At 42.9% G+C, this 24,593-nt stretch overlaps 1 protein-coding gene across 6 annotated transcripts; it reads left to right on the plus strand.

The window, feature by feature from the left end:
• Positions 1-307: 307 nt before the first annotated feature.
• smarcd3b (SWI/SNF related BAF chromatin remodeling complex subunit D3b) lies at positions 308-22,596 on the plus strand. Of its 6 annotated transcripts, none has more exons than XM_088326035.1 (14): positions 308-637; positions 12,224-12,429; positions 13,807-13,896; positions 14,649-14,691; positions 14,810-14,932; positions 15,017-15,142; positions 15,349-15,444; positions 16,389-16,490; positions 17,465-17,659; positions 17,736-17,833; positions 18,316-18,451; positions 18,528-18,650; positions 19,248-19,349; positions 20,748-22,596. In XM_088326035.1, the coding sequence occupies exons 1-14, from the start codon at positions 626-628 to the stop codon at positions 20,799-20,801; spliced, it is 1,506 nt and encodes a 501-aa protein (XP_088182161.1). In that variant the 5' UTR covers positions 308-625; the 3' UTR covers positions 20,802-22,596. The 6 variants fall into 6 exon arrangements, with proteins under 6 accessions (XP_088182161.1, XP_088182158.1, XP_088182160.1 ...); XM_088326032.1 differs by lacking the exon at positions 308-637 and adding an exon at positions 6,363-6,665; XM_088326034.1 differs by lacking the exon at positions 308-637 and adding an exon at positions 6,364-6,665 and having other exon boundaries at positions 15,020-15,142; positions 17,465-17,626.
• The last annotated feature ends 1,997 nt before the right edge of the window (positions 22,597-24,593 follow it).

Consider the following 24,593-nt stretch of genomic DNA (forward strand, 5'->3'; position numbering starts at 1 on the left):
AACCCTTCCAATATGCGCTTAACGTCACACGAAACCTCAATATATGTGATCGTTTTAAACAAGTTTAGCTAATATACCTAAAAAATAATACGGTGCCACTGCCTGCATGCATCTGCGTTTTGTTTGAGCACAAGCTCTCCACCATGATCGGCAGGTTTCCGACATTTGTGAAAATGAACAGAAAATCCACTGGCGACGTGTTGCACCGTAGGAAATACTTTCAAATTTGCAAACACTCCCTCGCCTAAGCTTATTTTTTACCGTTTGGCTCGCGTCGGCTGGCAAGCGACTATCGCCGCCGCGCATGCGCAATTCGCTCCCTGTGACTGGTTCCCTCGCTCCTCATCCCGGTTGCTGGAGTGGCGACTGGCGGGCGGCTTGCGGCGACTCCATCCCCGCCAGGCCGACACTAAGCGCCGCTAACAAGTCGTTCTCACTCATAGACGAGTACGCCTAAACCTCGGCTGTTTTTTTTCTTTTATATTTGTCCCCGAGTGTTCTTCCCCCTGCGAAGAGCCTCGCGGAAGTTGAGGGGAGATTTGACTGGACTGCAGCGAACCTCGCGGCTGCACTCATCCCACACTTGCTCTTCTTGACTCGGCTAAAAAAAGGCCACCGGGGGAAGATGGAGAGAAAGGTAAAGAGCGGATGTTTTGCCTTCTTTGCTATTTTAGCGCATCGATGACTGCAGCAGCAGCCGTCTTAAAAAATGTTCCCGTTTTATTTAACCCAAATAATTGGTGTCTGAAACGGTGCTTGTGCATTGGCCTCTCGTCGACTGCATCGTGCAAAGGGGAGAGGGCTCTTTTCGTCCAATTTACCTGCATCATGTTGCTCGTCTACCCTAACAGCCTCCGAGTTGCTAGCTAACCTGCCGCGATGGGGAGGCGAGAGCACTCGTCACCTCAAGCACCCCATCCTAAATCGGCCGCCTCCATCTTGGCCAAAAGTTTGACTAGCTCTGCTTGACAGGGCCCTATGCTAGGCCCGCTTCCTCGCTTCCATATTCGAACCTTCTCCACGATTACGATTCTGCAACAGCCATGCGTGTTTAATTTGTTCATCCCCAAAGTCCGTAGGTTGGAGATTTTCTTAAGGCCTGTGTGACTTATTTCTGCGTCCCACTGCGCCGTGCACTACTGCAGCATCCTCATCTGCAGTTACCTTAGGTCTCGCTATTTCACTCCATAGCTGTCAACCTCAGCCAATCCCCTTAATTAAATGCCACTCAAAAAAATAGCTTTAACTAACTAAGCTTGGTCAGTGAGTCAATTGGGCTAGCACTGAATGCCAAAATGACGTAATTAGCTTGTTACAAACCTGAGAGTTGAGCTGGTTGGGAATGAGTAAAATGCCAGACTAGTTAACTTGTAGCTAACATCCTTAACTACCAAGTTAACAACTTTAAATGGGTAACAGAATATTGACGTCCAAATCCATCCATGGCACTGAATTTAAAATTGCTCTTTGACGTTTGTTATATTTCCTGAGGAGTGAAATCGAGGTAAAAATATAGAACAACTTAAATGTAGTACTGGTTATCACACAATAACTCCAGGATAGTTCATTGTGGCATTTAAGCAAGATTATTAACTCATTGCCAGGGTACCTCAGTGGAAAGTGAAGGTTTGATGTCCAAATCCGGTAATGGCACCAATTTCAAATGCATTATTGACGTCTGTGTCGTCATAGGTAGTAAATGAGTTATTGATTGCAATTTCCCTAATTAAGCAATAATAAATCTTACAATCACAACACACCATTGCAGCCTGGTCATCCTGGAAGAGTTACCTTATGTGCGGTCCCTTTTCAAGGTCTCTTTATTTTCTTCATGCAGAGGTTTTGAGTTTTTCCTTGCCCTCGTGTAGGTTTTAGATCAGGTGATGGTGTAATAATAGTCCGTAGTCTGCAATAGTCTGTGGTCTGTGCAGCCCTGTGAGACTTCTTGTGATTAAACATGACTTGACTTGACCTGTTTACTGATTGCAAGACTATATGTAGAATAAAAACCAAGATACTTTTTGTAAACAAGTAAATTTTTCCCAAATAAACATCACAAACATTTTTTTTGCAATCTCTCTTAGTTCTTCCCTCACTTGCATTAATTTTAGTGTTGCTTATGATACATAGAAGTGCGGAATTTTGCAGACTTTTTCTGAACTACGGATGGTTTTACTCGGTAACAGAAACTCACTATTCAGTTTAATTTTCAACGAAAATATCAAGAGTGTCAGTTCCCATTGTCTTCCTATACTCTGTACTTTCCAAGAGCAAGGTATTTATCCCCTGTCCAAAAATAGTTTGACGTACACAATATGAAATAATCAAAACGCATAAAAAATACAGGGAAACCTTTTGACAGGTATGTCACTCTCATTTTCTAATAAGAGCTTGAATGCCCCGAAAATATTTACTTTACGAATACCTAGTAAAATTATGTTTATTTTTCTCACAAAAGTAGTAGAATTGTTTTTTGTTGTTGTTTGACTTTCTTCACATTAACACAGTCAATACCTTTTGACATTAAAAAGTGGTGGATTTTATTGCTCGTTACATTGTTATGCACAAAAGTCAATCTACATGATTAAAAAAAAACAAAAAAACCCGTGGTAAGCGAAGGACTGCAGATTGTGCATGAGTGCAACCGCTTAATCGAATTGCCCCGATGCCATGAATATAAACATTACAAAAGATCTGCATCAAGGATACCTCTAAAATGGGGTACTGTTGAACCCCTTCGGACCTGAAAAGTCCTAGAATGGCTGCCAGGCAGCAACACTCCACTTATTGAAACATAAATATTTTGTTTGTTTGTTTGTACATGATTCAATTGTTTGTTTGTTTGTACATGATTCAAATTGAATCGTTTCTTGTACATGATTCAATTGTTTGTTTGTTTGTACATGATTCAAATTGAATCGTTTCTCCGGCGCCGTCACGAATGGCAGCCACTCCAGCAGCTCCCGTGTTATTTTCGATTGTTCTCAGCTCAGGGATGCTGCTGGAAAAGTGAATTTCCCTTCGGGGATGAATAAAGTATCTATCTATCTATCTATCTATCTATCTATCTATCTATCTATCTATCTATTGTGGAAAAACGGTATAATGCTCTCTGTTGCGGGTAATTTTTCAAGGTTTTTACAAACGGACAAAAGTGCGCCATCAGCTTGTGTAGCATTTGTGCTAACCATCTTAGCATTATTCGCTCACTTTGAGGTTTGTTGTAAGGAGAACTATAATAAGTATGCACTGGTCTAAATTCTGAGACCATCCCACTCCAAAAGGTTTATGTTGCCTCTTCCTCCTTCTAGTGGTTTTCTTCTCAGGTTAGCTGATAGGTAAGAATTGGTGAGTTTGCCCACAAAATGGCTCAGTGTCTTGCGAGTTGCTCTCTCTGGCCAGGCTGGAAGCGGGAGCCTTGGCATGATTTCACTCTTGGCAATAGGGTTGTAGCTGAGGTCTTATTCTGTGAATCCTGACAAAGATTTAGAAGGGAACGTTCCTCCACAGTTGTGGAGTTTGTCCTGGTGGCTCATTAAAATTAAACCAAGATCTGCCTTGTCAATTCAGTGGCTCCTGTACTGTGGTTGGATTTAGGCCAAAATGGACAAAGAAGGCACTTCCTTCTATTGCCACTGCAGAATTCCAACCTTCTCCATCATTGACTGTTGCCATGGAAACACACGTCACACTGAAGAACTTCTTTCTGCCAGTGTACAATTTCAGAATCTGTAGCTCACCTTTCATTTAGGAGTTTGGTGTGCTTGTGACTCAATTTACTACTTCATGAAGTTTGGGAACCGCCATTTTTAAATTACTGGTTAAATGAAGTAGCTTGATTTAGGTCAGAGTTGGCCTTTGTTCCTATGCAGTGCTGTGCTTATAAGGCAGCTCAAGGGCTTCTAAACAACGAGTTGTGCATTACAAGTGTTTTTGCGTGTTAACCAATTTGAATCAAATTGACAGCTCCGGCTCGCCGTTTAAGATTGACCCTTACCTGATAGTCCATCATACTCCTTTAGTGAACTGTGATCATGTCCTGTGAATGTGAGTTGAAAGCCACCATTTCACACCACAGAAAAAGACCGGTAAAGTTTGTTTCAACATCTTAAGCGTGGCCAAGAGCAGATACAGCAAAATTCGTATGACACGTGGATTTTATTATATTTAAGCCTAAAATATTGAGGTGAAGCGTTCTAGACTTCATTTTAAATGCCGCTAATTGAGCATAAAAGGCATGGTGTGTATTATTTTTTTTTTTTTGGTTTGAACAAATTTATTGACACTAAAAACAGAAAACAATCATGACAATCTCAACAGCAATTAAGCACATTCACAATATTATATTCCAATATTACGTTTTTAACAGCAAACACAAAGTGAGGTTTGAACAAACCTTCTCGAAAATCAAACATATTCACAATTTCATTATATAACATCTTTGTTAGTGTCAATAGATCCGTCCAGGCCAAAGTCGATTGTCCTCAGTCTGAACAAATCCACCGACACCAACAGCAGCAAAACACAGCCATCAAGCATATTCACAATTTTTTTGACCACTAGATGTCACTGTATTGTGTAGTGTTATCAAAAACCAGTGAATCAGAATCACCTAAAATATCTTTGAAAGAAATGACAAAATTAGGGTTCCACTCCAGTTGCCTAACAATCTAAAAAAATAAATAGAAAGATATGAAGTAATCACCTCACCAAAAGGTATTAGATGCAAAAACTATACACAAATGGTATCTTGCAATTGACCCGGATAGTGCACTTTCCAAAACTGTGGTACTACAAAGCACAAGGAAGAATAGAAACTACAGAGACATTTACTTGGGTGCATGTTGATTCACTTTACTGCTGGTGCCCCCTAACGGACTTCTAGTAACACAACAGAACTAATCAGTAACCCAACCCCCTAAAAAAACACATGATACCCCGTCCCTCACCACCAAGAAAGTGGTCTTCCCCACACTGTGAACTTTGCTTTGAGAAGGCCAATAGTGGTGCAGCAAATGGGCGACTCCATATATGGGGGGTGGCTCTCCGTCTGATAATGTCCATATGTGCTTTCAATCATTCGACTTGTCCTACAGACGTGACTCGGATATATCCATTTTGGTTTTTGCCATGAAGTGCATTTGCAATTTGGTCTGCTGATTCCAACATTTTGATTCACAAAGCATATTAGCTGTCAAGTTCCCCCGTTGGCTGTCTTTTATATTCCCCAATTCATTCCTTAGTCTTTTGATACCTGAACTCAATATTTTAATATTAGAAACACCTAATTATCACGTGGACCAGTTGTGAAAATAACTCACCAGTGATGGGTAATAATGATTTTCTAAGAAATTTGACCTCTAACAATTTTAGCCCCTTTTAACTGTACTTGTAATAGTTACAAAATGGTAAAATCGTAATAGTACACAGTAACAACAAAGTAGTGACATAAGTTGTAATTTCAGAAATGCATACAATATTTAACTGGTAGACCTTCAAACCAGAGGTAAGCTCTTATGCCAAAGTCTGAGTCTTGGCTTCTCTCTCGCTGCCTTTTGTAAAAAATTATCCACCTGTCCTATTTCTTCTTTGTCCCTCTGACTTGCCACGCTCGATTTCTAAGGACATACTTCTGCTGTGGTTTTCAGCCCAATCTTCAACCTGTCCAAAGACATAGGGCATTAAAAATATTTTTGTCAGCTCTTTAAGGAAATCTATGAATTTTGGAAAATGATCGATTAATGTAAACCTCTGCTGACACAGAAATATGAAAGATGTCAATGTTTATACAGACTTGCTTAACTCTGATATGGTTACAAAAGACAGGCTTTATTCTGTCTTCCCAAAACCCTCACGAATCCTCACATATAAAATATAAAATTTTGGATTTATTTTTGGGCCCAGTCCTGCAAATCGAGTGAATTGGTCAGGCTTTAACACTTGCGTATCTGGGTTTGGTTGGGCTAGATTTTTGAGGCCTGACATTCATCCTTTTCATGCTCATCAGTTAACAAGTAAAGTATCTCTCAGCTTCAAAAAGGGTGGTGAACCCTGATCTAATGCATTATTCTTATTATTGGTACTATGCATGTTTTTGGGAATAGGAAAAACATGCAAACTATTCACACTCGGAAAGGTGAGCGGATTGAAAAGAAGCCTTTCGCGAGTTCCAATTGGGTTCTCTCTCAGTTTACAAAGCCCCCCAATCCCAGTTTGTGTGCCGCATGTCGTCTTATCTTTGCAGCGGAATGCAACGCAACAGCTGTGCGGGGCGGGGGAGGCGCTTGCATTTGCTCGCTTGCTAACCAATCCAGCCCGTTACCCCCACCCGCTGCAAAGCCCCTGCAACCGCGGCGGCAGCTGCCCCCTCCCGTCGCCCGTAAATCCTTCTTTCTCCCTCTCCACCTTCGCCAACGACGTTTCGGCCTGTCGAGAGCGTGCAAAGAAGGAGGAGGAGCAGCGGCAGGAGGAGGCGAGCACAAAGAGAAGGAAAGTGGAGCAGGGGAGGGGAACGGGAGGCTAGCTAACGGCGGCGAGCAAGGGAGGGGGCAGGCCAGACAAAAGACGGCCGAGGCGACGAGCAGCAAATGGCCACGGAGGAGACGGCGGGGGGGGCCAGGAAAGCCACCAAGAGCAAACTCTTTGAGTTCCTGGTCCATGGAGTGGTGAGTCGCTCGCTCGCACGCTGGCACGTCATTGAAAGGCAGAAGAGGCGCGGGGGGGCGTGAAGGTTATTTCCGCCGCCCCCTCCCGACGGAACCCGGGCTCGATTTTACTCAGACAGGGATGGAGGACGTCGAGCAAACGCGAGCAGCCGCCGGTCGGCCGCCCCCTCCCTCATCCAGTTTTGCATGCTTCACACCTATGATGCAAAAGGAAACGAGACCTAAGCTCACGTTTACGAATGTTGCCTTCGTAGGGGAGGTATCAGGTACGGGGACACTCAGGAGGTTACTGCTAGCGGTGGGAGGAGGGGGCTATCCACAAGCATGTGGACTTTGGTCTAGTGTGCACAGAGAGGTGGGGGCTGGAGGCTAATATAGCGGGTGGAATTCGGTCTGGTTTGCGCGTGCGCATGTGGTCAAAGTGAGACAAGCGACAGAAAGTTGCAGCATGTCGCTATAACTCCATGTTGCCGATGTTAATTAGCTTCTTCTCCAGTCTAGCGTTTGTCGCTCCAGCCATCACTAAACCCTCGGGCCAATTCAGAGTTTAGATTTAATTTATTGGTCCCCTTATGGAAATCCACTTCCACTGACTGTGCCGGGGGGAACAACAGGCATTAACATTACAAAAACAGCAAAATAACAAACAGTGGGACAATGACGGCAGACTGATGGGTCAGCGGGGCCGTTTGTTTACAAGGGTAATTGTAGAGGAGATCAGGCTTTTCTCAAAGTGGGCCCTCCTAAATCTTTTTGTCCTATGTCTATGCCCTGACAGTAGTAGAATGAAGTATTGGTGTCGTACGTGAGAGTAATATCATGTACTGTTGTTTGGCCATTCTAATGATGGACCTGTTGTTTGAATCTGAGAGGTTGGGTGTGGGCAGGCCGATGATATTAGCTGCTGTGTAAGTGGTCCAGTTTGTGACATAAATCAGGAAAATGGGTTGAACAATGCATCGGTACAGTAGTAACAGGAGAAGAGGTGCAACCTACTGTCCTTACAGATGACTGGCAGTCTTTCTCTCTTTTTTAGATTGTGTATGGTATGCCACTCTAAGATCTTTTACATACTATTCGTATGTGTTTTTAGTTGACAAAAACACAAAAACAAATTGGCTATGTTAAGACAAGGATCTCTTGGGACTTTTTCAAATGAGTTCAAAGGCAAGTTGCTTACCAGGCCAAAAGTTGCATCCTGATCAATCAGTACGTTTACATGCAGGGATTAGATGATAGGAGTTTACCCATTGTTTAGGTTTCACTAAGCCATATAAACTCGCACAGAAATGCAAAAATGATATTATTTGGACAGCAAATGGTCAGTGACCACGTTTGCCACACAGTTCTGAGGTCCCGGGTTTATATCCAGCTAGCGACCTACCTGTGTGAGTTTGCATATTCTCCCTGTGCCTGTGTGGGTTTCCTCCGGTCATTCCGGTTTACTCCCACTCTCCAAGATCATGCGTGGCAGGTTGATTGACGGGTCTAAATCATCTCTAGGTGTGAGTGCGCATGTGAATGGTTTTCTGTCTCTGTGGGCTCAACGATTGGCTGGAAACCGGTTAATCGGACTGCATGCAGAACGAACATTCAAAACGAATATCAACACCAAAATAGCTCAAGTATTTATCCTAAGCCTGAATCGTAGCAGATGATGTTTTGACTTACTATCTTGTTGTATTTTTTTTCTCGAATTCCTTTTTCTTAAATGTATGATGTTCTGTTTTGCTCCGATTGCATTCATTGAAAAAATATATTTTAAATTAAATGTTTGGGGACGAGAGTTTAAAATAAGCACTATACCAGCTAGCGCTTGTTTTGAGTGTAAGCCCGCACCTTTTGAAATACATTTTGTTTATTTCGAAAGTGTGAAACAAGTGATAGTGCCACAAAACACCTGTGAAACTGTTGACTGAATTTTCAGTTCACATACAGTCAAGTGGCAGATCTTGTCTGGTTTCCTTGAATAGCTTCTCTGCTATATTAACAAGAAATAAAAATTGGTGTTATCCAGGACCACAAATATGATTAGGTAAGACAATGCAACATGTTTACCTGGTAGTCAAATGAAAATGTACATAATCGCAAGGATAATTTGCGAGCAATGTCTGCCTGGATATACATTGTAAATGAAAGCCTGGCCAGGAAACGCCATCTACGTGATGCACGCCGCCATTGATGCTAGCTGTCGTATTTACGGCTGATTGATTCGCCGTACGCGTCACGTGTCCTTCCTGCGCACCAAACTAACCTTGATGAGAAACCCTGAAAAAAATTCTTGGAGTCACAGCCTATAAAAAAATCACTGTTTAGAAAGAAGACAAACATTTTATCAACACTTTGGCCTACTAAACACAAACCGTGTCATATACTTTAAGGATGGATTCTCATCACTGAATTCAACTGAAGTGCAGTATTTAAAGGCATGATGCATTGTAAATAGGAAATTGACTTCATCAGAGCACTTTCTACACCCCACCATGTAGAGACCCAAGTGTTTTACAGGGACTAAAGCCCATCTTTTTATTTTAACCGTAGCGCACGGGAAATTTGCCAATGGCACACCTGAACTGTTTTCAGCTCTCCTAAATTGCATGGTCACGTCTTTTCAGATCATGCAACCATTTAAAACAGCAACCATCACAGAGTCCGTTAGCAAATGTAAAGACCAGCATATATTTACTACTGCATTGAAAGAAAACATGAATGAGGGCTGTGTCACGTAAAATGTGATCCCTACATTTCTAGACGACAGCACCCGTGCAACCATACTGTGGAGAAAAGTGCCAGATAGCAACAAAGACGTGATAAGCAGACGTTTTGCATCATTAATGAAAAATGACTTGACTTGAATTAATCGTTGCTGCTGTAATAGAGCAAATTCCATTCGCCAGTTCTCATTTCTCAAGGATTAAGAGAAACTCCTATGCTAACTGACAATGACTCAAATGATACAGACCAATGACTAGTGTTTTGGATGGAAAACGTCCACTGTTGTTCAATTTGGATGTATCAATTGAGGACTTGATTTGTGAATGAAATAGTTTAAATAGCTCGAGTATGAAAATATTGAAGAAAGTACTGCCAAACCTCCCTTTTTAAACCTGGTATGTAATTACATGAATAATGTTGGCAAAACATAAATAGTTTTTTCCTCTAGTGGGGCATCATAAATGTTTTTAGATGTCACCACCGTGTTTTGTTTTTAGACCTCGTGTAGTGGAAAAGAGCAGCTTGCTCTTTTCCTCAGTGCCACACACACTTGAGGAAATACGCGCGTAAGCATCAAGGATATCAAATATGTTTGAATGTTGACGCAATTGGCATTGCGTCATTTTCATCCAAAAAGCGCCGCCACAAACCTGAAGCCAAAATCAAAATGCCAGCGGCGTCTCACACAGTTTGCAAAAGGTGTGCGCATTATTTCTGTTCACCCATTTACACATTTATTCACTCACCAATGGTCAACTGGTCTACCTACTTTATCAATAGGGTTCAGTTTTGATGCAGCTGCAATGACTTGCCTCTTTACCCCACTACCCTCGGGTGGAGAGGTAGACACTCTAAAAACCGCAATTCTGCCATTTTCCACTTTACCCAGCTCGAAAATCAGAAACTGTCTTGCCTGTAGTCATACTGTATTTAACTAAAATAAAAAACCCGAAGCCAAATGTCATATTTGTGGTTCTCACAGCGGAGAGAATAGCCTATAATCAAAGACAAAAATCAATTCAGCTTGGGTTTTTTTCCAATTGAAAGGTTCCTGGCTCTGTTTCAACCTGGTGAATCAATCCTAACTGGTGAGTCGACGAAGTCCACAAATGCAATTTTGGGTTCCTGAAGGAACACTTGCCCTCCCACACCATCACTAGTCTAACGTAACTGACAGAAATCCGGTCTTTACAAAATCCGGGATGCTCAGAGAAAGGACTGAAAAGACTTCATAACGTCACTCGTGTAAGTTGATGTAATGTTAAAAGCAGGAACTGAAAAGGAGCCCAGAATGCCTCGTTCTGTCCACTTCCTGGCTGAACTCGCCTGCCAACCTAGGATGACAGCGCCTGCTCATACTTTTTGAGCTCAAGGGAGCTCAAAACTTAAAAGGTCCTTTGTTGCCACCGCTGTTAGATGCTTCAAACGGGCCATTTTTAGTCATTTTTGGTTGTATTTTTGGCTCATAGCTGCTTGATTTGTCTGTTGACTCCGGACTTTGTGAACAATCTAAAATATCTTGTCAGCCTTTGAAATTTACAAACAGGACTGGGCAAATCGCAAGGAGCTGCTGGGGTTTACAAATTGTCCTCTGAGTTCCATGAAGGACTACAAAACGTCCTGAAAGTTTGCAAACCGACCTTTCTTAAAGATTTCTCAAGTTGCGAATGTGAAGTCATGTTAGGACAGAGACATAAGCAAATTTAGGGCACGCTAAATGAATCCATCAGACATTTTGCCTTTTATTTTTTCTCCATTCTAAAAATGAACTTTACATTTTGTCAGTGTAAGTTAGTGTAGAACATCTGTCATGATATCCTTTTAAGCTTTCCAGCCCGCCAAAGTGTCGCGTTGGATTGGACCTAAAACACTCCGTTCCTGTTGGATTTTGCACAAGCCACATTTTGTGTGTCTAGTCTATTAGGATTGGTTGTTTATTAGTATAGGACAGAGTTGTGTTTCGGACCGATTCAATCATACCCCGGTTTTTATGTTTGCTGGGTGGGCATGCGTTGTGGCTTTCCTAAGCACAGCCCCTGTATGTACCTGTCACTGCAACAACACAACATTAAACAGATTGCACTAGCAGAACTCTAGAACAATTCTTTCAATCAGAGTTAAAATTCCTCTGTTCACCTCAAAAGCAAAGGAAGAAGAAGCAATGAGCGAGTTGTTACGCTATTGTTGTTGGGTTACGATTATTCTAACCTGCACACACAAAAAACAGCATTCATCATTAATTAACAAAAGGATACAATCAAATACAGACGCTGGCCTACTTACGAACAAGATCGTTCGTCAGTTGAATTTTTTTGTAAGATTCTTCAGTGCTATATTTTGTATGTTTTAGGTATATAAGTATGTTTAAGGCTTGTTTACATAACCTGTATTGTTTTGTACTAAAAAAACATTTCATAAAATAATATGCTCTATAAAGATAAATAAAGTTAAGGTTAACTTACTTTTAGAAGATGAGCTGCATAAGGTCCTCCTCTGTGATAAACAGTGGCCAAACAAAAGCGTTCAGACCATTTTGTCAACCGCATCAAGCTTTCATTAATCCAGTATCATTTCAGAAGAAACGTCTCGCCTCTTCTTTACACTTTACACCAACCGTGTTGAATGAATGCGCGAGATATTAAACAAAATGTCAAAGTTCTTAGCGCACTGGAGACACAGTATAGTATGTTTACACACGAACTGAGACTGTGACAGGAAGAGGAAGTTAGTGGATCCTGGGTGAGCTTTCGCTGCAAGAACAAGGAAAACCTTGTTTGGTCAATGCAAGATGAGATTTTTGCCATTTGGTTGCACTAAGCATGTGTGTTATTTGTGATCTGCAGCGTCCCGGCATGCCATCCGGGGCAAGAATGCCGCACCAGGGAGCGCCCATGGGACCTCCTGGTCCGCCCTACGTAGGCAACTCGGCGGTTCGGCCCGGCCTGCCCTCGCCGGTGATGGAGGCCGGCCGCAAGAGGCCCGCCTCTTCTTCACAGCAGGTGCAGCAACAGCAGCAGCAGCAGCAGGCTCTCCACAATCGAGCTAGGAAGTAAGTCCCACATGAGACAAACATGAAAACCTACAGCCAGCTAGAGGATATGCGTGCCGGTGCCCGCACCCCAGGAATATGTAACTAATTGCGGCCGTTTGCCAGAATAAGAAAGAGGATTTTATTTTTCATTATTGTACATTCAGCACCCCGTCTCGACAGGATAATGCTGACATATTACAATATCTCATGGTTCCTACGGGTGCTTGAAACTCTTGAAAATGCTTGACTTTTAATGTTGTTTTCAATGATTTGAAAGTGCTTACATTTGAGGTGAAGAGCTTGTAAATGGTTGAAATTATGTTTTTCAACATTTTTTTCCCTCCTGGGTAACGGCAGCTGCCATTAGTTTGTACTGCATTGTCCAGGCTATTAGTTTGTACTGCATTGTCCAGGCTGGGGCCATTTCTTCCTTATTGTGCTGAAGCTTGGCTTGCCACCTTCCCCTGTGTCTCTTTGTCATGAACTCACATTACTCTAACAAACCATTCCCGGGTCCAGTTGCCTCCAAAATACACATATATTTGTATATAACAGCACACTTGATTTACGCAAGTAGGAGAGGTTGTTCTAGGTGGGCGGGTGTTTTGTCTGCTCTACCACTTTAAAAGAGAAAGCACCGTAGCTATGTGATTGCTTGCTTTATAAATCGCACAAACTGTACGTGCGTATGTAAGATTGTGGTCATGGTTACGTTTTTTTTGTGGTGACTACTCCAATGGCTCTGCATATATGAGGCTAATCATACCGTGTTCTGGCCTACCTCTGCCAACTGGGGTTCCATACTGTGCTCAGGCATTTATCAATTGCACTCACACTACCTCTAAAATTTGAACTTAAGCAGGAAGCCTGTTTGGCCACTACGACAGCCCTAGTCTAGTAGGCCCGCAGATTGATGTGTTAAGTCTATCGTGGATGAGGCCAGTTGCATATCCAAAATGAAAGTCGGATTTCGCTTACAAGTCCCAGATGTAAGTACTGTATTTGGTTTGATATTAGTCATAGACTTACCTTCTACTGAATTGGTGATGTGGCGCCATCCTTTTGCCTCTTGTTGTCAAGAAGCATTTCCCAAAGACCGACGTCATGCTTTGTTGCCTCATTGGTTGCAAATGAAACGCAGTGATGGACGGTGACGTTTATTATCAAAACCTAAGTAGTCCTTTGACAGTAACCTATGACGCTTTTACAACTTTTGCCAGGGAAATTTGTCTGGGCAGTCCCAGATGAGAACAATGGAACCAGTCGAGCTTTCGATTCCTCCCCTGCCATCCAGCAGGCAGGGCATATCGCCTGTCCCTAACTCTCGTTTGAAGGAGCGTTCGTTTTTGGTATGGAAAAGTGCGTGTTGTGTCTAACAGCTGAACCGCTCCCCAGGAAACCACCGGGATTCCTGGGAGGTGGCGAGACAGCATCCAAGCCTGTGGACACGCGAGAACCTCAATCGGATCCCACACTTGGATCCAAGTAGGAGCCTTGAGAGACGGCGACCCGTTTGCTGCATGTCCCCTAATCTCTACTGAAAATCTCCAAATGACCCACTGCCCCAGCAAACCTCCTTTTGGCCCCTAAATGATATGAAGGGACGATAGCCATAGGGGTGCATGTTTTGAACATGGAGCATGGCATGACAAAAAACAAGACAAGAATGAAAAGTTTTACCCTATGCTAATATGTATAAAGGGCTTTTATTTGAAGCCTCCACTCCAAAAGCAGCGTTATTGTCCACAGTTTGGAAGGTTTGAGCAAAACTGCTTGAGCTTTCACACCACTCTGCACTGTGGCTAAGCAAAGCGGGCTTAGCGACTCCACATTGACTTGGAACACGCATGACTTCAAGCACAATCAGCACGTAGAAATGACACTGAATGCAAGATGCAGGAACACACACATGTCTGTAAATGCTTTTCGAATATTTCCAGGCCTCATATTGAATTTGTGATGGTGTTGTCTAAACTGAGATCAGAAAGCGTAGCTAAAACATGACTGGCTTTTGGTGCTTTGAGCCAACATCTACACCTGGTATCGGTTCGAGGACGGAAACACTTTTGGGTAATCTAGATGGACCGCGGCCTTTAATTGGGAGAGCAAACACAAGGCCCTCAACGCCTCTCGCCGGATGCATCTTAGCATCTTAACAGATGAGCCGGCTTCCTGGTTAACAATCTCCATTGTAACAGTCTCCCCTTTTCACCTCTTCTTTCTGTTTCTCTCTCTAGTGCAAAGAGGAGGAAAATGGCAGACAAAATCCTCCCACAAAGGGTAAGACTGCGTTATTTGCAGTTACTAATCTGCTTGCTTAAAAAGCAAAATAGATCTGGATACACATGATCACAAGATCTATAAAACATCAATTCTTTTGGGGGGATTGCCTGTTTAGATCCGTGAGCTGGTCCCGGAGTCCCAGGCCTACATGGACCTCCTGGCTTTCGAGCGCAAGCTTGACCAGACCATCATGCGCAAGCGCGTGGACATCCAGGAAGCGCTCAAAAGGCCCATGAAGGTAGTTGCCACGCATTGACCCAACCTCCATAGCACGCTGGCGAGAAACATTAACATCGCCCTCTCTGGCCTTTGATGATGTCAGCAGCAGAAGCGTAAGCTGAGACTCTACATCTCCAACACCTTCAACCCTTCACGGCCTGACGCCGATGACTCGGATGGCAGCATTGCATCTTGGGAGCTGCGGGTGGAGGGAAAGCTCCTGGACGACGTAAGTAAGGAGGCAGGCCGCTCTCTGTCCGAGTCCTGGCTTGTGTCAGGGAAAGAAAGGTTCGGTGGGATCAAGGGCTAGCTGAGGGCTAACTAAGGGCTAGCTGAAGGCTAACTGAGGGCGACTTTTCCCAGTAGTAGCTCACCAAAGCATGAATACGCACTCCACAAAGTCCAAAGCTAAATTCTTTCCTGTTTCTCACTCAGCCTGGCAAGCAGAAAAAGAAATTCTCCTCCTTTTTCAAGAGTCTGGTGATCGAACTGGACAAAGACCTCTACGGCCCAGACAACCATTTGGTGGAGGTCTGTAACAGTCACTTACTCGCCCTCATGGTAGTTCACCGACCCATTTTCAAATTTGCTCAACTTTTTTTCTTCTAGGCTAAATGCTATATGCTTGCAAAAGTGCTTTCTTCAAACTTGATTTGCTTGGATTGTTAAAATGTTCCAATTTTCTCCGGGGCCACCTTATATTTAGTAACTGAAAAAGAGAAAAAATAGCACATCACCAACTTATGATACATATGCATTTAGCTTGGCAATCGCTGAAAACTTCAGTGTACACTAAACATTAAAAAAAAATCTTAACACTATGCAAACAATCTCAATAATCACAAAGATGAACATCTTCCAAGGTTTAAGTGTCTGGAGTACAAACACCGTTTTATTGAGCAAAAACTTGATGGTGGGGGAGATTGCGATTAAGGAACGTAAACGGAAATCAAAGCTGTAATTCTAAATGGCGTTTGGCCTTGCTTTCACAGAAAATCAAGGTGATCATATTTATTTTATTTTAAACCTTGCTATTGTAACTGAATAAATTATCATCACTTCTATTCAGATGAAATGAATCTCAATTTTTCCATTTATGGATTGTTTACATTCAGCTTTAACATTTGACAAATTTTGAAATATGAAAACTATCTCAATCCTTTCCTGATACTTATGTATTCAAGAGCCAAGTCATTGGATATTGAGGGAGATGGCTCGTCCTTACCAATGTGCCAATGTTAACGGATTCAGAATAAATAATGTGTGCTAGAGTGCTTATAGATATGAAGGGGCCAAACAAACATATGTGTGCTTATGGAGTGAAAGCCATTCACTGATTTTCCAAGGCTCTGCTGGTTTGAAGTGCGCTAGGGTTTTTGTTCAAAGGGTGGCTAATAAGGAAACTGTTTTCTAATGCTTGAGAATGTGAAATGGAACTGCTGTGGCGTTTGATGGAGCGCTTCGCTGTGTTTCAGTGGCATCGCACAGCTACTACGCAAGAAACGGACGGCTTCCAGGTCAAGCGGCCCGGCGACGTCAGCGTGCGCTGCACACTGCTACTCATGCTCGACTACCAAGTGAGGAGACACTCGACATTCGCTTTTGGTTTTCTCTCGATTTCCCTTCATAAGTGAAAAAATCATAATGTGCAGCATTGGGGTGGTTGTAACCTGGGAGTTTGAGTGCTTGTCGCCTCACAGTGTGAACGGAGTAGATGTGTTCATTGTTTCAGCATATCTGATTGCTCAGAATACTCCGGTGTCATGCAAAAGTATTGCACCCCCAATAACGTTTTGACATATTACAGGCAAAAAGTTCTTGGAGGGGAGCAATACTTTTGCCAAGCACTATGTGTCACCTGCCATGTGTGCCTGGCATCTTGCAATACCGCAAGACAATGACGTACAAAAAAATTTTGACGCCATGTTTACACATTGAATACATAAATACTAATTGAGTAAATATTTAACTACTAAAATCTCTGTTTTCCACAACTGCTATTGCAAGTGAGTGTGACGTAGTTCTGTGATTCAGTGTTGGGCAGTTTGAGAATTTATGGTTTGCGCTTGCAAGCTTCTGCTTGCCTTTTTATTAGCTTCTCTCGTTATCTGCTTCAGTTAGCCACATGACTGCCGCCAAATTCAGGTAAACTTACTCAATCGCTCTTTTTAGAGTTTCCGGGTAAATGCACTGAAAATCTTCTACAGTCACGCAAAAGCCAATATGGAATTTAGCTTACAAATCCTTAACCTTTTGGGAATTCCTTAGTACCACATATTCAAATTTACACCCTTAGGTTCCGTTCTATGCTAAAGGTACCTCTAGTAGTGAATAATTACAGATTAAAGCTTTAGATCTTTCTTGGCGAACATCAACCAAACCCATTTGAGAAAACTTAGCAGCCATCCAACGGAAAAGACTGTGAGTTGAGTGAGACCTCGCATGACGAGAAAAGCGGTCTTTGGTTAGCATGCCTTGGTGCAGAACGTCAGTCAATGGCAGGCTTGCGTGAACGATGAACACCATATGTGATGTTTTGTTGTGTTGTCAGCCTCCCCAGTTCAAGCTGGACCCCCGATTGGCGCGCCTGCTGGGCATCCACACGCAGACGCGCTCGTGCATCATTCAAGCCTTGTGGCAATACGTCAAAACCAACAAGCTGCAGGACTCGCATGACAAGGAGTTCATCAACTGCGACAAGTACTTCCAGCAGGTTGAACCCGGCACCGGTGGCTCCTCACGTGGGGTGGGCGGGTGTTGTATTGGGAGGTAGCTCTCTGGAGGGTGTTCACAGCCGTAATGACGTATATGCCTCATTCCAGATCTTTGACTGCAACCGGCTGAAGTTCTCTGAGATTCCGCAGCGCCTCACCAACCTCCTGCTGCCCCCTGACCCCATCGTCATCAACCATGTAATCAGGTACTTATTCTGCCCACTCACCTAGGCATCCACCCACCACTCGCCATCCACCAAAAAAAAAAGAGGGCAACGGAATGAACCCTGGCAAAATTCCCTCCAGCCTGGTCATGTGCGATCTCATCTCAAGGTTTCTTTATTGTCCTCCTGACGAGGTTTTCAAGTTTTTCCTTGCCCTCGTGTCTCATTCAGATCAGGGGGTGTTGTAATGGTGGTTTGTGGAGCCGCTGTGATTAATGGCTATATCAAGAGTGGCCAACCCAGTCCTCAAGAGCCACTTGTCCTGCATTTTTGCAGCTCCAATTTCGGTGATTCTAATCTGTAAGATCGACATTAAGCTCCTCCACAACTGTCAAACGTGCTCATATGTTTTATCACCCGGGTTTGAGAAGAGAAACCTCAGAAACATGCTGAACATTTGCCTCTCGAGGACTAGGTTGCTATACAAATAAATCTGACTTGACTTCAGTATTTGCTTTTTGCAGTATGGACCCCAACGATCAGAAGAAGACGGCATGCTATGACATCGACGTGGAGGTGGAAGACCCGCTCAAGAGCCAGATGAGCAGCTTCCTGCTGTCCACTGCAAACCAACAAGAAATAGCAACTCTGGACAACAAGGTGCTGGGTTGATGTCAAGGGGGGTCACCGGCATGGTGCTGGCCTGACTGATGCCATTTTTGTTTGACATTTGAAGATTCACGAGACAATCGAGTCCATCAACCAGCTGAAGATCCAGAGAGACTTCATGCTGAGTTTCTCACGGGATCCCAAAGGCTACATCCAGGACTGGCTCAAATCTCAGAGCAGAGACCTCAAGGTTCTTTACATTTGCACTCGCAACAAACTCTCAATGAATTTCTTCAGAAAATTTGGGATGGCTACACCTCAACACTCACTTTCATTTGGTCCAAAAAGAGTATCATGCATGTGTGCAACAATTTGATTTGCAGTTCCCACTGACTTTCCAACCGCTCAAACAATTGATTGAAAATGCTGCATTGCATTTTAGACATGAAATCTTTGTCCATCTTCTTGAAGCCTTTAATGCTACGGACACACCCGAAGGTGAATGTGCCTGCTGCTATATGCCTCTAAGGCAGAGAGTGGCTTTGGACCCACCCATGTAAACTAAATGGATTCATATGATGCCGTTTGTTGCAAGTATGAAATAAAATCTTTGGAAACATATTGGGATTACCTCCATTTTAAGCAATGCTAACCCTTGGCCAGATGTGCAGCAATTCAGAAAACGAGCATCATAGGGAGGGCGTTCATAAGATATCATTTGACAGCACAATGAGTTTAATGATGTACAGACTGTATTTTAAATTGAATTGTCTTTTTTGTCATTGATACCTTGGCCACATGGCAACAATCACATCCTCATGAAGCTTCTTCTTTGTGTCTGCTTCAGTTGATGACAGACATGGTGGGCAACCCCGAGGAAGAGCGGCGAGCAGACTTCTACCAGCAGCCGTGGTCGCACGAGGCCGTCAGCCGATACTTCTACTGCAAGGTAAGCGCAAGTCCGGTGCGTCGCTCGCATTTGCTCAAGGGCAAGTGCCGCTTTAGCTCTCTATTTCCACAAAACTCTGAATGTATGTGAGTCCGTGTCCACCCCTATCCTCACAAAATTCCGTACTGCTGCCACTTTTAAATTCCGTGGCTGTGTCAGGGATCCACCCAGGGTGGCTCAGAAACACAGATTAGTGCAGTAGCGTAGGTCTTTATTCGGAAAGGGTTCGGTACACAGGAATTCAGCAGGTGAGTTAAGAATCGTAGTCCAAGATATAGGCAAGGAGTCGGTGGTCCGGTAAACTCAATCAGCAAAGGCAAAAGTCCAAGAATTCGGCAGACGGGAATCTGGAAGGACTGGCGAGAGTTCGGTGGGTTTGGTACACTGGCATGATAACAAGGCAGGGACATGAAGGTTGGCAATGAACAAGCACAGAGCCAGGGGGACAGAGTGTTTAAATAGTGAAGAGGAAGAGTCGTGATTGGAGGGTAATCTTCCCTGATTAGTGATAGCAGTTGTAAGGAGGAAAAAAGATGAGTGACCAAATATGGTAAGGTTGAGAGACAGGGAAACCAAAGTGCAGTATTTGTGACAGGCTACCTGTTCCCTTAACACTAATACAAGTGTATCCAAGACGTAAGAAATAAAAAATGGAGTGTGTACAAGTAGATTTTAGTTGAGCATTATCATTTTTTTTGTGTTTTGTTTGGCTTTTTCTTCCTTTTTAGATTAGAGGGTGTCCAGCTGAATTATTCTATGACGTCAGTCCACTAGAAAATACGAAATTATTATTTCACAATTTTTTTCAGGCAACATGTTGGACAGGGAAACTGCTGCTGGAGGCTGTACGCCTTGAGCATGGAAAGTCCCAGCAGATAGATATGGTTTGGTTTTCGGGTTGTTTTGTTTACAGTGCAAACATGTTTGCGGTTTTTGGTGTGCATTTTAGGAGGGGATGGCACAATTGTGCCACCAAGTATGCTTATCAGTGGTCACACTTTATTAGGGCTACCGAGCGTGTGCTGGCTAGTGATTATTGTGTTTGAAGCTTTGTTACTTTAATTAAGCCCGGTCTCATCCCTATGCCTGTAATGCAGAGGCGGGCGACCCGGCCCTGGAGGGTCGCATATCCAATCTCTTTTTGGAAGTTTTTCTGCTCCAATCCATTTCATTCCACCCACCAGGATCGGTAAAAAGCTCTTGCCAGCTTGCTAACCAGCTGCTCATTTGTAAGTGTTAAAGAAGAGAAAGGTCCAAAAACATGCAGGACTAGGTTGCGCACCTCTGCTCTAATGTGTTTATGTCTGTTTTCTGCACTTCTTTGTATTTTTTTATTTCCACCTTTATGTTGAAGCAATATAAATGTGCTGATTTTCGCTGTTTATCGTGTGTCTGCAGATCCAGCAAAGGCGGCAGGAGCTGGAACAGGCCTTGGCTCTCCGCAACACATAAGAAACCCCACTGGCACGTCGGCCCTCAGCCTCGCGCATCACTTCCAAAAATGACGAGTTCCAAACTTGAGCTGAACCAACACTACATTCTAATGACCGGCTCCTGTACTTTCATGCAGCTGAAGAAGAAGAATCCTGCAGGAACTGGCCAATGCCTCCTTGTTGACTGCCGTCTGGAATGAATCCTTTGGTCCCCCAAAAATAGAAGAAAAAGTGCTACTTTGGCCATTATTACTGAGCTTAAACCACAACAACCAAAAGCATCCAGACTACTTGAGCTCTTTGGCTTGTCTTCACCAAAAAGGAGAAATTTCCCCTTTTTTCCTTTGTATTTGTATAATGTGTGTGTGTTGATGTCACCAGCAAAGTGATTAGGAGCAGCCGTCATATTCACACCGTTCATAACTTCCAAAGTGTCGCATTGGAATATTTGGTGGCACTAGCATGGATGCCGATGGATAGATTTGATTCGTCCTTACCGATCAAAATAGCGAGCATACCGTTAGCATCAACGATGCTCAGGCAAAAACTGACAAAACAATCTGAATGCTGTTTTGTATTTACAGCGTAAATTGATGAAATGCTAACATTTGGTACGCTTACATATAACATAAGAGAACTAGTGCGGTAGATGAAAGATATTGGCACGTAGTCCTATTGCGCGACGTAGGATGCCTATCAATGTCCGTTTCCAAGTGAAAACATTACAAGTGAAACGCCAACAGGCACAGGAGACACATATAAAAAGGTCACACTATCTTAGTAGGTTTGCATGCAGGGAACTCTCGGATTAAGATCAGTAATCCTTAAAATATGCTATTATTTGATTTGCTACTAATCCCACAAAAAATGGTTAGGCTTGTCTGTTCATAGTCTGTGAAAGGTGATACAGCAAGGAATTACGGAATACAGATTGGTCCAAAAACAAATTCTGATCTCAATCTGACGTTTTCCTTTACGTAATGTTACACTGTTATTTACAAAACTGCTGGAATTGTTTGGATCTGGTACTTACCGCAATATTTTCTATCTTATTTATGGTGCATAAAACTTGTGCCTCATTCATACGCCACACCATCGTTTGTCAGCACTGAGCTAAGTGCTCTAAAAATGTCTTGGCCTTGCCTATGCTTTTATTTTTTGCGTCAAGTCAAGAAGGAAGGGACAATAAACTGCTTCAAGCCTTTTTTCAACAAAATGCAGCTCTTTTTTATTGTCAACTGACTGGAAACCGGTCACCACTTGAATCCTGAGTTTGCACTTACGAGTCTAAGGGAAAAAAATAAATACTAAACAGCCAGTAAATATTCAGATGCAAAATAGCTTACGTGGCAGCTTTTAGGGCTGCCGCTTTACGCGCCTTTCAACATGTTGCCAGGAAGCTGGATGACTTTTGGATTGAGGATTTTGGTCTGTTAAAAGATGTGAATGTAAATAGCCATTTTTGAAGTTGTGCTGCGTTTTTGTTTTTGATGCACTGTGCTGTCATTTGCAACCTCCACTTTGTCACCGTGCTAACAATCCTCACTCAGGCAACAAGTGCACTCATACGTTCGGAAAGTTGAGCAGCTGTAAAAGAATGCTTGGGATGTTTGCCCCATTTACAAAGTTTTTTGTTTTTTGCTTTTTTTTCTCCATTCAGAAAGTAAAAGAATGCACCGGATGTACGCTGGCCACGTTTGCTTAACAGGAAAAGACGATTCACTATAAGGAAATTGCATGTGTTTTGGGCTTGCTGTTTTTTCCAGAATGTTGTTGGTTTCCTGAATAAAAGTGTTATTACAAAAGGAATGAAATCTAGGTTTCCTGCATTTTTCTTAAACAACTTGTGAAATCAGATTGTCTCCTCTGCAATTAAATGTAATCTTTAAGCTGGGATGTCAACGTGAGTTTGGTTCTGGGGCCCGTCGAAATGGGATCATTTTGATGTGTGTCTTCATTTTTCTCTAAAATTAAAATACCAAGATACAAAAGTTGTGGTGGAGATCTCGACTTAATCAAATAATGGATCAATACTTGTCATAATCCGAAGCGCCACCACCCCGTCCACCAGAGGGTGACAACGGACAAAGGGTCTCGCAGACTCACGCCTGAACCTCATGAAGGACCTTTTATCCGGAGAAGATGGAGGATTTTGCATTTCTGAGCAGGCAAGATTCCACACTTAACTACACTTAAAGCAATCATCACTGAAATACTTGTGATACATACGCTAGGTAAGACATGTATGTGTGTGTATTCCATATGGCTTTTAATACAGACCTGTACGGTTAAAAGTTTTGAACAGTTCGAAGGATTGAAATTTTTAATAGTTGTTTTCAATACTTCAAAAGACTTTTTCGAACATTTCTGAAGTTATTCCACATAGTCCAAACAGTTGCTCGGTGAGAATGTCTTCATTTCACATTGATTTATTTAGATATTTATGTATGCATGTCTACTGAAAACATTTTATTGAATTACCTAAGTATTTTCAATGGAACTAATGTATTGAATTATGAATGGAAATTGTGTCAAATCATATTTGGTTATGTATTTATTCAAATGCATGAATAATTAATATGAATATACATGTAAATACAAAAATATACAGATTGCAAAGTCCTTTACAAAACAAGGCACCAAATGCTCATCTCTGAAGAGCAGGATGACGCTTAACACTGAAAAACAACAGAAAGACCTCGCAGATCTTACACGATTCTGGTCCGGCCACCATCCCTCCCTCTGAAGATGGCAACATTTGACGGGGAAGAGCAAAGATGATCAGTGCCGTCTCTGCGGTGAGGATGAAGAATCGGCCGAGCATTTTGGCTTAAGTGCCCAGCACTTCAGTCTGTCCGCTATCACCGCCAACTGGGACTATTCTTTGGAGAACTACGGAGCCTCCCACATGCAAGTCTAGCGCTTCTGAGGAATACCCTCAGGCGTCTTGAGTGACTCAACAACAACAGCGACCAGATGATGGAAGTGCTGTATCTGACTCAGAGCAGCAGGCTTCTGCAACTGGCAACCATAGAAACCTGTTTCGTGAGGGGTAGCAAACCCTTAGCCAAAAAAAATTGAAATAATTTATCCATCCATTATCTGCACCGCTTATCCTCAGTAGGGTCGCAGGTGAGCTGGAGCCCATCCCAGCTGTCTTCGGGCAGTGGGCAGGGGACACCATGAACTGGTTGCCAGCCCTTCGCAGGGCACACAGAGACCGACAATTCACTCGCTCATTCACACCTAGGGACAATTTGGACCGGCCAATTAACCAGACATGCATGTTTTTGGAATGTAGGAGGAAGACGGAGTGCCTGAAGGAAACCCACGCAAGCACGGGGAGAAAATGCAAACTCCACACGGGGAGTGCCGCCCTGAATTAATATATACATATATATCTCATCTCATCTCAGATGGGAGATATATATATATATTTTTATATATATATATATATATATTAAATACTTAAAATAATCATCAGTTGCAGCTCTACTTGATAATTACTAATTGTACAACCATCAAGAGCAGGGCAAATTTACAGTGAAGGGCCCAAAAAGTTTTTACCGGGTTGTAGCCATTTGTATGGAATGGGAAGGGATTTCTGGTTGGACCATAAATATGAGTTGGAATTCTCACAGACCAGTGATAGAAAAAAAAACACTATGCTGACTTTTTTTTGTGAAGACCTGGCATCTAAAAAGCCTCGAAAGTTCCAAAAAAAGTTAATTCAGCTGATGAACTCTCCTTCAAAACAGACAAAAGTGCAAAAATTACACAGCAAGTGACAACCAAACCCATGCAAAAGTTT

The sequence above is a fragment of the Urocampus carinirostris genome, chromosome 2 (assembly GCF_059441175.1).
Source record: "Urocampus carinirostris isolate Australia breed hairy pipefish chromosome 2, RoL_Ucar_1.0, whole genome shotgun sequence".
Lineage (NCBI taxonomy): Eukaryota > Metazoa > Chordata > Actinopteri > Syngnathiformes > Syngnathidae > Urocampus > Urocampus carinirostris.